The sequence below is a fragment of the Salvelinus sp. IW2-2015 genome, linkage group LG28, assembly GCF_002910315.2.
Source record: "Salvelinus sp. IW2-2015 linkage group LG28, ASM291031v2, whole genome shotgun sequence".
In the NCBI taxonomy this organism is placed as follows: Eukaryota; Metazoa; Chordata; class Actinopteri; order Salmoniformes; family Salmonidae; genus Salvelinus; species Salvelinus sp. IW2-2015.
The window spans coordinates 26,455,578-26,471,530 of record NC_036868.1 but is presented as its reverse complement, the minus strand read 5'-3'; the positions used below and the strand labels follow the sequence as shown (position 1 = coordinate 26,471,530).

The window sequence follows — 15,953 nt, the reverse complement described above, 5'->3', positions numbered from 1 at the left end:
ATCTATCTCAAGGCCATCAGACTGTTAAACAGCCATCACTAACCCAGAGAGGTTGCTGCCTATATACAGACTTGAAATCAATCGGCCACTTATAATAAATGGATCACTAGTCACTTTATTTAATGCCACTTTAAATATGTTACATATCTTGCATTACTCATCTCATATGTATATACTGTGTTTTATACATCTATTGCATCTTGGCTAGCCGCTTGGTCATCGCTCAATCATATATTTATATGATACATATTCTTATTCCATCCCTTTACTTAGATTTGTTTGTATTAGGTAGTTGTTGTGGGAACTTGTTAGAATTACTTGTTAGATATTACTGAACTGTCGGAACTAGAAGCACAAGCATTTCACTACACTCGCAATAAATCTTCTAACCATGTGTATGTGACCAATAACATTTTATTGATAGATTTGATTTTAAATGTAATATTTCAGTTTTTTATTTTTTATACATTTGCAAACATTTCTAAAAACCCATTTTTCCTTTGTCATTATGGGGTATTGTGTGTAGTCTGATGAGGGAAAAAAATGACTTAAGTCCATTTTAGGAATAAGGCTGTAAGCGTAACAAAAATGTGAGAAAAAGTCAAGGGGGTCTGAATACTTAGTCTCGGCCTGACAACACCACGTGCCAATATATCCTCCAAACACCGGCTTCTCTCACTTATTCAGACATTTGAATGTGTTATTTGGCAACATGTGTTCTTTACCTCTGTGCCGTAGGGTAACCGTGAGATGACCTCTGGTGCCATCCAATAGGGCGTGCCCACCAGAGACTTCCTCTTGGGCACCTCTTTGGACACTTGGGCGCAGAAGCCCAAAGTCTGACAGCTTGATCTGTGGGGAACAAAACATATTTGGTTGATCATCTCAACGTGTTAACGATGGGAATTTTCGGAGCACTTTCGTACATGGGGAAACAAAAATCCCATATAAAATTCAAGTAAAAAAAAAAATCTTAATTGATTTTACCAGTATACATTGGATGGTATGTGTGTACCAGTATGAATATTTCACAATTCTCACAGATTGACTCAATAACCTTTTCTTCAATCGAAACCCTCTGTGTATTTTACCATTATATGGAACATGACCTCTTGGACGAAAGGTTTTCATATAAGCCACTCTATCCTGCTTCTATTATCCCTTAATTTTCCACCCAAGGTTGTAGCAGTTCAGACGTCTTTTTTCTGTTCCGTATTGTTTGTGTCCTGTATATATATTTACACCTTCTCTTCACTTATCTTTTATTTATTTTATTATCCAAGAACTCAACTACAAAAGCTTTCCTGCCAAAAGCTTTCCTGCAACCCGCTTTCACCAATTACTAAAAAGTAATATTTACCTCAAACTGAAAATCCATCGGGGAAGCCAGCCAGGGGCTAATTCAGAAAGCTAGCCTGAAAGCCAACCAGTAGCTACTCCGATAGCTAGCCAGAAGCTAATCTGTAGCTGCCCCGAAATTGCCGGTTTGCTGGCTAGCGTTGGGTTTCAGCTGCCTCGTGTTGTGTCAATCAAGCTATTCCTCTAGCTCGATAATCTACGGCACTTTGTGCAACGCGCACTCGGACCGGAGCATTCCGGGACTTTTCTTCTCTCTCAGTTTCCCCGGATTCCAGCCGCAGGCTCTGGTCACTTGCACCTTGACTTCGCAGCTAGCTAGCCTGCAAACCGTGTGACGATTGGTTTACGTCGACCCCGGAGCAAACTCAAATCATCCTGGAGCTAGCCAGCTGAGGAGTTCCATCACCATCCGGACACGTTTCTTTTGTTGCTGCTGCAGATACGGAACCCCACCGGGCCTTCACGTCTGGACTGCCGACGCTTATCTGCCCGAGGGATTTATTCAACTGCACCTCCGTCCCGACGTTACCTGAACGCTCACCTGAGGCCCGCCTAATCGTTAGCTGTCTTATCGCTGCTACCTGAATAGCATACCGGACAACTATTATTTATATTTTTATTTTTATGTTTTATTTTATTTTTTTTCTCCTTGGTCACTATATCTATTCTGCCAATTTGGATTGATCCCCTTCTTCCACACGGAACCCCACTACACGGAACCCCACTAACTTACGACAGGAAACGCACGGATCTACAAACAGACCTCCATCCCATGCTGCTACCGACAGCCACATACCCGGCCAGCTGTCTGGATCGCCACGACCCCAACCAACCTCTACTCACTGGACCCTTATTGATCACCCGATTAAGCATGCCTCTCCTATAATGTAAATATGCCTTGTCCATTGCTGTTCTGGTTAATGTTTATTGGCTTATTTCACTGTAGAGATTCTAGCCCTGTTCACTATACCAATATCCAACCTCTCATTTCACCACCCACATATGCGATGACATCACCTGGTTTCAATGATGTTTCTAGAGACAATATCTCTCTCATCATCACTCAATTACCTTAGTCTACCTCCACTGTATTCACATCCTACCAAACCTTTGTCTGTACATTATTTCCTTTAAACTATTTATCGCCCCAGAAACCTCCTTCTACTCTCTGCTCCAGTAGCTCTAGGCGGACCAATTCTCATAGCTTTTTTAGCCGTTACCCTATCCTACTCCTCCTCTGTTCCTCTGTGATGTAGAGGTGAATCCAGGCCCTGCCAGTACCTGGCTCCACTCCTATTCCCCAGGCGCTCTCTTTTGATGACTTCTGTAACCGTAATAGCCTTGCTTCATGCATGTTAACATTAGAAAGCCTCCTCCTAAGTTTGTTTTGTTCACTGCTCTAGCACACTCTGCCAACCCGATGTTTTAGCCGTGTCTGAATCCTGGCTTAGAAAGACACCAAAAACTCAGATATTTTCATCCCCAATTACAAGACTTTCAGAACAAGATAGAACGGCCAAAGGGCGGGTTGCAATCTACTGCAAAGACTGCTGCAGAGTTCTGTCTTACTATCCAGGTCTGTTCCCAAACAATTTTGAACTTCTACTTTTAAAAATCCACCCTCTAAAACAAGTCTCTCACCGTTGCCGCCTGCTATAGACCACCCTCTGCCCCCAGCTGTGCTCTGGACACTATATGTGAACTGATTGCCCCATCTATCTTCAGAGTTCGTGCTGCTAGGCGACCTAAATTTGAACATGCTCAAAACCCCAGCCACCCTACAATCTAAGCTTTGATGCCCTCAATCTCACACAAATTATCAATAGAAAGCCACCAGGTCCACCCCAATTCCGTAAACTCGGGTACCCTCATAGATATCATCCTAACAAAAGCTTGCCCTCCAAATTACACCTCTGCTGTTTTCAACCAAGATCTCAGCGATCACTGCCTCATTGCCTGTATCCGTAATGAGGTCAGGTCAAACGACCTCCACTCATCACTGTCAAACGCTCCCTGAAACACTTCAGCGAGCAGGCCTTTCTAATCGACCTGGCCGGGTATCCTGGAAGGATTATCGATCTCATCCCTCAGTAGAGGATGCCTGGTCATTTTTTTAAAAAATGCCTTCCTCACCATCTTGAATAAGCATGCCCCATTCAAAGAAATTTAGAACCAGGAACAGATATAGCCCTTGGTTCTCTCCTGACCCTGACTGCCCTTAACACAACAGAAAAACTCCTATGGCGTTCTGCTATTAGCATCGAACAGCCCCCGTGATATGCAACTTTTTCAGGGAAGCCAGAAACCAATATACACAGGGCAGTTAGAAACAGCCAAGGCTAGCTTTTTCAAGCAGAAATTTGCTTCCTGCAACACAAATTCAAAAAAGTTCTGGACACCGTAAGTCCATGGAGAATAAGAACACCTCCTCCCAGCTTCCAAACCGCTCTGAAGATAGGAAACACTGTCACCACCGACAAATCCACTATAATTGAGAATTTCAATAAGCATTTTTCCACGGCTGGCCATGCTTTCCATCTGGCTGCCCCTACCCGGACAACAGCACTTGCCCTCCCCTCTGCTACTCGCCCAAGCTTCCCCCATTTCTCTTCTCCCAAATACAGTTCAGCTGATGTCCTAAATGAGCTGCAAAAATCTGGGACCCTTACAAATCAGCCGGCCTAGATAAATCTGGACCCTTTCTTTCTAAAACTATCTGCTGAAATTGTTTGCACCCCCTATTACTAGCCTCTTCAACTCTCTTTCGTGTCGTCCGAGATCCCCAAAGATTGGAAAGCAGCTGCGGTATCCCCCTCTTCAAAGGGGGGACACCCTTGACCCTAACTGCTACAGACCTATATTCTATCCTACCCTGCCTTTCTAACGGTCTCGAAAGCCAAGTCAAACAAACAGAATTACCGACCATTTCGAATCCCACCACACCTTCTCCGCTATGCAATCTGGTTTCAGAGCTGGTCAGGTGCAACCTCAGCCACGCTCAAGGTCATAAACGACATCGTAACCGCCCATCGATAGGAAACAATACTGTGCAGCCGTATTCATTGACCTGGCCAAGCTTTGACTCTGTCAATCACCACATCCTCATTGGCAGACTCGACAGCCTTTGGTTCTCTAATGATTGCCTCGCCTGGTTCACCAACATACTTGCTCTGATCGGAGTTCAGTGTGTCAAATCGGAGGGTCTGTTGTCCGGGCCTCTGCAGTCTCTATGGGGGTGCCACAGGGTTCAATTTTGGACGACTCTCTTCTCTGTATACATCAATGATGTCGCTCTTGCTGCTGTTGAATCTCCCTCTTCGTCTCTCTGTGTTTCATAATGTTCCTTCAATTCGCAAGAGGCTGAATGTACCTCACCAGAAAAGGCATCTGTGCAAGCAAAACAGCGCCCCTCTGTCTCGGTATGTGTAGGCTCTCTGATGCTGTCTGATCTAAAAGAGTATGACATTGTTGCCGCCCATAGCATTGAATGCAAGGGAAGCCAGCGAGCATTTAGCCTCCCTTGATGGAAATATAAATAAAATAATAGCCAATCAGCGTTGAGCTAAACTAAGTGAGCTCTAATGTGAATGGTCCTGGCGCACCAAAAGAAGTGTCAATCACATCGCACCGAGAGCATACTTCACTGACAGAAATTCCTGCATCTCGTTGTGTTGTTGTCCTCCGGTGGCTAACTAGCTAAAATTGGCCCTTTCCTAAATTAGCCATGGACGAAGATAGGGATTTGGACTTGTGATTTTACTTAATTCTCCGTACTGGCCAATGATTATAATGACGATTCTGATCCAACCATAAATTCATACATTGTGCCCCTGGCCTGAGAGGATCAAAGTTCAATATGTACTGTAGCTAGATGAAGAAGGCTAATATTAACAAGCTAACGTTGCCCATTTAAGGAAGTTAGGCTAGTGGGCATGTTTTTAAGCCAGGTAGCCTAGGACAACAAAAAATGTAAGTGTGTTCTGTATGACACAGTCATAGACCGTTTCTCAACATGAGAGAGGAGGATGGCATTGGCGTTTCTCTACAAGTAGGGTGAGTCAACATGTTTTTCCTACTTGAACGAACGCGCACGCAAGCACACGCACGTGCACACAGATATCAGAACCATGGACAGTCACATCATATTTAGCTTACGATGATTGGACTACATTGTTTTTGGTATCTTTTAGTTGTCACTGTATTAGGCTGAGCAGAGGTGATTAGATGATGTTGACATGTTGATGTTGAAATGGTGCTGGAATAGTGGAGGCAGCTCCTGTTTTCTTGGCGACTTGCGGTAACTCTACGTGGTTCTAAATCAATAGTTGTTTCGTGGTCCGAAAACGTCGGAAACGTTAAGTTGCTTGACCACGCTGGAGGTCATGTAACTGTTTGTTACATGCAATGTGCTTTGTGGATTTTACCAGACAGAGGTTGCTCTCCGGTTTCGTGATGAAACAAAAAGGTGTGGATGAATATATTCTGCCACTGTGTCTTCTTATTGTCTCGGCCTTTAGGCCTATATATCACGGTCGCAAGGCATATGAACTAACAGGTTATAGAGCAANTGAATATATTCTGCCACTGTGTCTTCTTATTGTCTCGGCCTTTAGGCCTATATATCACGGTCGCAAGGCATATGAACTAACAGGTTATAGAGCAAACAACACAATTATCACAACACATAGGTTGTAATATGGCTGTTAGCTCTGGCTTGGCTTCCCCAGGGATTTTACCCGCGCACCGCTACTGGTCAAGGTTACTATGGAAAACCCACGTTTCTAACCACAATACAGGTTTTAGCTGTGACCCAACAGGTACTGGGCACAACCCACCAGTCAAGCCAACATGTGGAAAACACTGTAGTGGTTCTCACAATGTTACTTTTGTACATTATTTATGAGTCCAGAATCCACGTTGTCTTACCCGTCCGTCGCTGGTGAGGAGGATAGAATCACTCTTGATGTCTCGGTGGATGACTCCCTGCGTGTGGAGGTACGACAGAGCCCTCAACACCGACACACACACTGTGGCTATCTGCTCCTCGTTCATCCTGAAACACACGTGGGTCAAGATGGAGGTTAGGACACCGCCAAACACACACCCTATAGCATATGCGTTCTTAAAAAAAAATATATATATATACCAGGAAGATGAGAACATCGTAGGAACATGAAATTCATGGCGATAACCATGTAATGTGCACTAAGCTTAACAGTCGTGTGTGTGGTCCCATATGGGCTGGGGGTAAACAGTACGTCTGGCTGATTCCACAGAACTCCACAGAACATTAACATGAAGCACCAGCTGGCGAGAACCTCCCCCATCATCACACGCACACGCACACACACACACAGACACTCTCAGACAAAACACACACATTGATCTGGTACTGGTACTCCATTCTTGTGTATTTTATTCCTCGTGTTACTATTTGTATTAGAATATGTTTTTATGAACCGTTGTATTTGGTTCGTGACAAATATATATATATATACATACTTTTTTTTACACACACACAAACGCAGCTCTCATCTGCAGCCCCTCCAGCACTCTCCTCCCTGTACCGCCTCACTCCACAGGAATCCATTGTCTTAGCAAGGAACAACTCGCAACACACACACGCGCGCGTGCGCACACACACACGCGCGCGCGTGCGCGCACACACACATACTCTAGACTTCCCTCCCATCGTAGACTGTGCCAGGTTTTGCTGTCACACATGTATGCATTGAGAATTGCAAAACAATCTAGCAAATGGGACGTTGATGTGTAGACAAAGGAGATTCAATGCTTCACACACATACACCCGCACACATACACCCACACTCATACTTACACAAAAGCACGTCCACAAACACAGACACCCGCACAAAACAAATCATTGCCGAGATAGTACATTATTTCAAACAGAGAATGAAAAAGAAAGTGTATTGTTTAATGAGGCTGTCAAACTTGCCAAGGGCATCGCATGCACACACACACCTACACACACACTAGCTCCATCAGCTGATTATATGTAAAGTACAGTACAGCCACGACACCTACTAGTGAGGATAATTGAACTTTGTTGCTAATTGAAATGGCTGAGGAACAGGAACACGACACAGATATAGGCTATTCTGGCATTGGTACATTGTGTGTGTTGGCAGACACCCAGGGAGGGAGGGAGGGAGAGAGAGAGAGAAAGAGAGAGAGGAGAGAGAGAGAGAGAGAGAGAGAGAGAGAGAGAGAGAGAAGGAGAGAGGAGAGAGAGGAGGGAGAGAGAGAGAGAGAGAGAGAGAGAGAGAGAGAGAGAGAGAGAGAGAGAGAGAGAGAGAGAGGAGAGAGAGAGAGAGCGAGAGAGAGAGAGAGAGAGAAGAGAGAGAGAGAGAGAGAGGAGAGGAAGAGAGAGTGAGAGATGGGAATAAAGAAAGTGAGAGAGAGATGGAAAGAGGACGTGAGAGCGAGAGATAGATGGAAAGAGGACGTGAGAGCGAGAGATAGATGGAAAGAGAACGTGAGAGAGAGAGAGAGAGAGAGAGATGGAAAGAGAACGTGAGAGAGAGGGTGAGCGAGCAAGCAAGAGAGAGAATGGTAGAGGCAGAGAATAGATAGAGAATAAGAGAAAGAGAGAGATAATGATGGCGAGAGAGAGAATTGGGGGGGAGGGGAGTACTCACCTGCAGTGGAACTGTTTGTGTGCGTGTTCTCCTATTCAGCTCTACACCGTGAGCAGTCATTTACGCAACAAAAGAGTCGACTGAAATAGGCTTGTATAATTCACCTGGCCTAACAGATGTGAATTCTATGACTGAAACGTGTTGCTGACAGTCATTTGACGGCTATTAACAGTGTTAATGACACAAATACATGTGCATCTTTGAACTAAGTGCAATAAACGGTAGGGTATATGGTTGTTATTACACATGGACTATAATGTCTAACTGCTAATCCCCCTCTGGTTAAAAAATCTATCAGGATTTGTTTGTGTTAGTAGGTACAAGTATATTGAATATCTTCCTATTATCAACACAATTCCTTGGTAAATAGGACCCTGGCGTGCACACACCCAACGTGCACACACCCAACGTGCACACACCCAACAAAGATGATCCAAACAGCTGTGTCGGAGAGAGCGATGAGACAGGGAGGTGAAAGAGGGATTCACATCTCCTCACACAACTAATGAAGACTCTTCTCTCCGTCTCACGACTTCACGCTGACAGGGACGCCACTGCGTCCTCACGCAACCGTGTTATTAGCGCCCGACACGGCGGCACACAACACCGACACGCACACTGACACACGCCAGGCAAATGACTGTAATTAAAAGACCGAAGGACACAATGGGTGTTAATCTAAACGACGAGGCGTCGAGAGGTTTAGGAGAAGACACTGAAACAACAGAGGAAAGAAAGATCTAGAAGTTTGAGTATAACAACTAAAGCTCCTGAAACCAGGTCCGTTTGGGGTTATTAAGGAATTCTGCTTTGCTGTTTCAGTTCCTGAGAGAGGGACAACAATCCAAATCCTCTTTGTTCAGACACAGGGAATTGAAGAGTCATGTTAGCGCCACAAGCTAATGCTTCTACACCTGCATTGCTTGCCGTTTGGGCTTTTAGGCTGGGTTTCTGTACAGCACTTTGAGATATCAGCTGATGTACGAAGGGCTATATAAATGCATTTGATTTGATTTGATTTGCGTAGGCAGCCATTCGGAGAGAGGGGAATGGACTAGTGGCAGACGATTGGTTACCTCGTGTGAGTGACAATGTCCGTCAGGGCCCCGCCCTCCAGGAACTCCATAACGACCCAGAGCTCGTCTCCAACCAGGTAGCTGTTGTACATGTCAACCACGTTCTCATGGTGATAGTCCCTCATGATCACCACCTAGAAACAAAGAAATCAACAAACAAAGGCTACATCACAGAGAGACAATATACAGTTGAAGTCGGAAGTTTACGTACACCTTAGCCAAATACATTTAAACTCAGTTTTTCACAATTCCTGACATTTAATACAAGTACAAATGTCCTGTCTTGGTTCAGTTAGGATCACCACTCTATTTTAAGAATGTGAAATGTCAGAATAATATTAGAGAGAATAATTTATTTCAGCTTTTATTTCATTCATCACATTCCCAGTGGGTCAGAAGTTTACATACACTCAATTAGTATTTGGTAGCATTGCCTTTAAATTGTTTAACTTGGGTCAAACGTTTCGGGTAGCCTTCCACGAGCTTCCCACAATAAGTTGGGTGAATTTTGGCCCATTCCTCCTGACAGAGCTGGTGTAACTGAGTCAGGTTTGTAGGCCTCCTTGCCCACACATGCTTTTTCAGTTCTGCCCACAAATTTTCTATAGGATTGAGGTCAGGGCTTTGTGATGGCCACTCCAATACCTTGACTTTGCTGTCCTTAAGCCATTTTGACACAACTTTGGAAGTATGCTTGGGGTCATTGTCCATTTGGAAGACCCATTTGCGACCAAGCTTTAACTTCCTGACTGATGTCTTGAGATGTTGCTTCAATATATCCACATAATTTTCCCTCCTGCAGCAAAGCACCCCCACAACATGATGCTGGCACTCCCGTGCTTCACGGTTGGGAGGGTGTTTTTCGGCTTGCAAGCATCCCCCTTTTTCCTCCAAACATTACGATGGTCATTATGGCCAAACAGTTCTATTTTTGTTTCATCAGACCAGAGGACATTTCTCCAAAAAGTACGATCTTTGTCCCCATGTGCAGTTGCAAACCGTAGTCTGGATTTTTTATGGCGGTTTTGGAGCAGTGGCTTCTTTCTTGCTGAGCGGCCTTTCAGGTTATGTCGATATAGGACTCATTTTCCTGTGGATATAGATACGTTGGTACCTGTTTCCTCCAGCATCTTCACAAGGGCCTTTGCTGTTGGTCTGGGATTGATTTGCACTTTTTGCACCAAAGTAGGCTCATCTCTAGGAGACAGAACGCGTCTCCTTCATGAGCGGTATGACGGCTGCCTGGTCCCATGGTGTTTATACTTGCATACTATTGTTTGTACAGATGAACGTGGTACCTTCAGGCGTTTGGAATTTGCTCCCAAGGATGAACCAGACTTGTGGAGGTCTACATTTTTTGTCTGAGGTCTTGGCTGATTTCTTTTCATTTTTCCATGATGTCAAGCAAAGAGGCACTGCGTTTGAAGGTAGGCCTTGAAATACATCCACAGGTACACCTCCAATTGACTGAAATTATGTCAATTAGCATATCAGAAGCTTCTAAAGCCATGACATAATTTTCCGGAATTTTTCAAGCTGTTTAAAGGCACAGTCAACTTAGTGTAAGTAAACTTCTGACCCACTGGAATTGTGATACAGTGAATTATAAGTGAAATAATCTGTCTGTAAACAATTGTTGGAAAAAGTACTTGTGTCATGCACAAAGTAGATGTCCTAACCGACTTGCTAGAACTATAGTTTGTTAACAAGAAATGTGTGGAGTGGTTGAAAAACGAGTTCTAATGACTCCAACCTAAGTGTGTGTAAACTTCCCACTTCAACTGTACCAGTAGTGTGACAAAGTTGTCCTTGCTGTGCACCAGAGGTTTAAAATCAAATGGACTGGTTCTTTCCAAAAATGTCCGATATGTATTTAAGAACACAGGTAAAACTTGGATGCTAAAAGTAGACAATGTAAAAAATTAAATAAAAATCTATGAAAAAGACAGCATGGCTACCTTACTTGTGGAATTCCCACACACCAGTGTGCTCTACACAGCCGATATAGTACCTACCTGAATCCCAAACAATCAAGAACAAGTGTGGCCAAACAATTCAAAATGTCCGCCACCAACCCTACAGAATAGGGTGTGATTGGCAGATGTCTTTACTGTGTGGATATGACTATGAATCGTGCAATGAAACTGGGCCTGGTTAGAACAGTGAAACATACAACATGGAAATACTAAAACAGTTTGAAGGGTTAGAAGTGTTCAGTGAAGATGTCATCCTCAAGTAGACAGGAATTCTAGTTCGAATCGCATCGCAAATGGTCCACCGTTTGACTTAGGACCAGCTCTGATACGCTTTTTCAAACTTTCTAGTTTCACAATGGTGTTGATTGCCTGCCTAATGTCCTATAAATAAACTAACGCTGCTAAACTAGCTAGCTAACTCAACCACACTTTGCCTGCTTCAACTTCAGCTTTACCTAGATATCTTCCCGTCTATTGACGAATTGGTAACTGGCTAATTATGAAGCTTGAAAGCAAATGATGTAGGCTACAGTGCCCTCCAAGTATTGACCACAGATCAGTTGTTCTTTTTGCAGTAGGCTATTCCAAAAACCTGGATTTGAGATTAAATGTGAATGAATGAGGTTAGTACATAATGCCTTATTATTTTGGGGTACTTGTAAGCATATTTAATAACATTCTAGTCCTAACCAGATTTAGGTTGAATCTAAATGTCAATGTCTACATTATATGCTGGAATTAAAGATAAGAATAGCAGGTAGCCTATATCAATAATCCTCTATATCACAAATGAAATGAATGTATTTGCAATCTTTTTTGCTAATTTGGTTGTTGCTATGGAAGCTTAATGAAAAGGGATTAGATTGGGGTGTTAATAGGATAACATTAAGCTTCAATATTGCACGCCCACGCCCACGCCCACACACACACACACACACACACACACACACACACACACACACACACACACACACACACACAGAGACACACTAGTATTATCATTAATCATTGATGTGGGTGCGATGATCTGTAAGGACAAGATACTTGATGTCTTTTGCTAACATACTGTAAGTCATGCCACCCACTTCATTTAAACAGAAATCCCTTCATGACATAAATACTGTGGCTGACTACTGAGTAACAGCTCTACTGTCTTGCTATATAGCGGGCAGGAATGATACAGTAGGGTAGAGATAAAAGGCTTGGCTCACCTCGTTCCAGATCCAAAATAATGTCAGCTTGTTGCCGTGGCAACATCTAAATCAGGTTCACTAACATACTGCTCTGATCAAAACATCTGAGGGACAGAAAATACTCGTATGTGAGGTAGCCTAATCTGAGAGACTAAAAGCGTGCTTTATAATTTCACCATTTTGACTGTTGAAATTAGAGGCCTGCGCTTTCTTACCTAAAACTTCGAGTCTGTCAAAGAAAAATAATACTGTACCAAAATCGCTTGGTATCTACTGGGACAAACAACCCTTGACCTCTAACCCCTCACCTCATTGAAGAGCAGTTCTCTCCTCTGCTGTTTCCTCAAGTCCATCTTCTTGACGGCCACCTGCTTGCCACTATGCTTCTCGCTGGCGATGCACACGATGCCCGTCGAGCCCTCGCCAATCTTTATGAAACTCTCCAGGTACTCCCTGGGGTCACCTGGGGTCAGAGACAGACACATCTTCAACGTCTGCTACTCACAGCAAGATACTTTATCTACGAAGCGTCTGTACATTATCTACAAACTAGCACAATAACTTCTCTGCCGAGATACTGTATATTTCAACTCCTGTGATTTGAGATGTACTTGTATTTCTTTTTTAGGCTCCTCTGTATATACCTGGGTTGACGACGAGCTGCAAGGCAGCCCTGAACTGTTCGTGGGAGACCCTGGAGGGCTGGGCATCTGAACTGGAGCCCCAGGAGGGAGGGGGGTAGGCCCCCGGGGGGATGTAGGGGGACGATGGCTGGGAGTATGCCCCCTGGAGGAGGAAGGAGAGAACCGGTTAATACCTCCACTGCATCGTCGGTGGCGATCTTTGCAGTGACACACCTGCTTCTCTGAGAGTCATACGTAATTGTAGATCAGAATCTTTTTAGATCCTTAAAAGAGATACGCATGCAGTCATGCAAACACGCACGCACGCTTGCACACAGTAGACCCACCTGTGGGGTGTATGGCGGGCTGGGCTGTGAGGGTGGGTGGTGGTAGGGGGAGGGTTTGTAGTGGTGGAACACAGGGGGGTACTGGAGTCCGGGGGGGTAGCCAGAGGGCTTGTTGTGACTCTGAGGTAGTTTGAGGGGCCCGCGGGGGTACGTGTCAGACCCTGGGACCTGGGGACTCCCGTCCAAGACGACTGGTTTCGTAACTCACCCTAGCCGAGAGACGGAGACAGACAGAGACAGTGTTAGACACAGCTAATACCCTGAAAACCTAAGCTATTTAAGCTGGATGAACTAATATTAAAATAATAAGCTAATAGAACGATAGCCGGCTCAAAAGTGTGATTTGTATACGTGCAAACCCGTGTTAAGCTTGGTCGCCACACAACACATGGGAAAGACAACCTCACCAAACAACAGAGACTCTCCTTACTTGCATTATGAATATAAATGTCAGAGATATTTCTCTCCTCATCCGTTTTCTGTTCATTGTGAAATATCAGCTCCTGTCCCTGTGACCTGAGTAGGTACATTACCCTGGCCAGGTGTAACGGAGGGCGTTTAGTCGAAGGGACAGTGGCTGTACTTTATCATTAATACCCCACACAGACCCAAACGATGTTCCTCCAATACCCCATCCATCATACAGATGCTTTTAGGCCAGGGAACCCCAGATCTGGGCAACGCTCCACCATCGTTTCCCTCCTTAGTCTCGTTTACAGTACCTGTTAGATTATATTCCTGCAGTAGACTGTTTGGGGGGGGGGGGGGGTTGGCTATGTTACCAGTGTGGTTGCAGGGTTTTGCTCCAGCCACACAGTAACAATCAAGACTTTGAGTAGAAGAATCAGGTTTGTAGCTGCTCAGTTCTAGCAAAACCTGATTGTCCATCTTTGCTCTATTCTGTCTCTCTCGCACTCTCTAGCTCTTTCCCTCTCTTTCCCTCTCTCTCAAATTCAAATTCAGATTGATTTATTGGCATGAAATACAATTTGTAGATATTGCCAAAGCAGTATAGTGGTACAGCATTTCAGTAAATAAAGTACAATACAATGAGGATATGGAAATGTCAGTTCATTTCAGTAGTAATAATAATAATAGTACATATAATCATGTATACACTACACTAACCTTCGGTCGAATACATTTAATTAAAGAAAAAGAAGATTATAAAAAGAAAAAGAAAGAAAGGCTAATAAATAAACAACAATGTACATGGATGATTGTTACACTATGTATTACTTGTAAGTTCTATACAATGTAAATACTGTACTTCAGGGAGTTAAAGGTCATGGAATGTTTCTCAGTCTATGGCAATCATATACATATCTGGTAGTAATATTAGTGGTTTCTCCCTCACCCAGAACAATCCCCAGCTTTAAGTCATTAGTAAATGCACAGAAGTTGGGAATTGATTGAGATATTTTCTTGAACATATATTCTCTTATTTGGGAGTATTTCTCACAGTAGAGGAAAAACTGCCTCTCTCTCCCTCCCTCTCTCTTTCTCTCTCTCTCTCCCTCGCTCTTTCTCTCTCTCTCTCTCTCTCTCTCTGTGCTAGGGTGGTTTAAAGCTGTTTCTCCATGTTCTAGGTGGGTGGTGATGAGTCATAAATATAGCTTGGAGTGAGGTGACAAAGGGACACTTCTCTCCCTGACACTAAACATTATGCATTGTGAGTGGGACCTTGCATTCTGCCTTCTGCATGAGAGGAATCACAAACAGAAAGCAAGGGTATGTGTGTGTGTGTGTGTGTGTGTGTGTGTGTGTGTGTGTGTGTGTGTGTGTGTGTGTAAGCGTGTAAGTATGTAACTAAAAGAAAATAAGAATATAAGTGTGTGTGTGTGTGTGTGTGTGTGTGTGTGTGTGTGTGTGTGTGTGTGTGTGTGTGTGTGTGTGTGTGTGTCAGTCACTGAGTCCCCCCTCCCTTCTCCTTGTTCCCGCCCTTCAGTTTTACTCTACCAGGTAGTACATCTAGAGGTGTTTTATGGCATCACGACTCACCAGTGACCCTGTATAAATGTGAGGTTGACGTGAACTGGTTATACAAGGTATTTACAGTGTTATTAACTAAGAATACAGCAGAGCCAAACATGTATGACTTGAATTTAAAAAAGGATTCAAAAGGTAACATTGTATATTCTGATTATAATATAGGTTCACTCTTAATATTCTGTTGCACAAATACCTTTATTTATTTTTTAAACGTATTTATATTTAGAGCCTTATTTAATCCTAATTTCGTTATTTTATTAGGTACGTTATCAGAGAAGAACTCCAAATACTGTCTTTGCCTAAATTGATTTTTAAAAGTACACTAAATTATAGCTGTGAACTGCCCCTGGTTATACAGGATAGTACAGGGCTGAGACTGTGATATATACTATCTAGACTAGTAATCCATATGGTGAAGACTAGCTGCCTCCAGTACTGAGGAGATGATGCTCTGACTTCCGGAGTTAATGAGATTACCTCCCAGAACACACACTCCCCCCAAACATACACTCTGAAAGGACACACACACCCCTCGAACACACACTCCCCTAAACACACACTCCGAACACACACTCTAACCGGACATGAATAGTCTCATAATAAAAAACCCGATGACAAGAAAGAGGCAGAGCAGGAAGGGGGAAACCTCGAAATTAGAATCTCTCTCTCTCTCTCTCTCTCTCTCTCTCTCTCTCTCTCTCTCTCTCTCTCTCTCTCTCTCTCTC

At 43.7% G+C, this 15,953-nt stretch overlaps 1 protein-coding gene across 1 annotated transcript in view; it reads right to left on the bottom strand.

Moving 5' to 3' along the window:
• The window catches only part of LOC111954136 (serine/threonine-protein kinase PAK 5), a 75,135-nt gene that overhangs the window by 5,460 nt on the left and 53,722 nt on the right, over positions 1-15,953 (bottom strand). Inside the window, 7 exon segments of the mRNA XM_070435849.1 lie at positions 726-833; positions 835-852; positions 6,286-6,412; positions 9,098-9,231; positions 12,575-12,729; positions 12,911-13,052; positions 13,237-13,439. Of these exon segments, the coding sequence (XP_070291950.1) occupies positions 726-833; positions 835-852; positions 6,286-6,412; positions 9,098-9,231; positions 12,575-12,729; positions 12,911-13,052; positions 13,237-13,439 (887 nt within the window).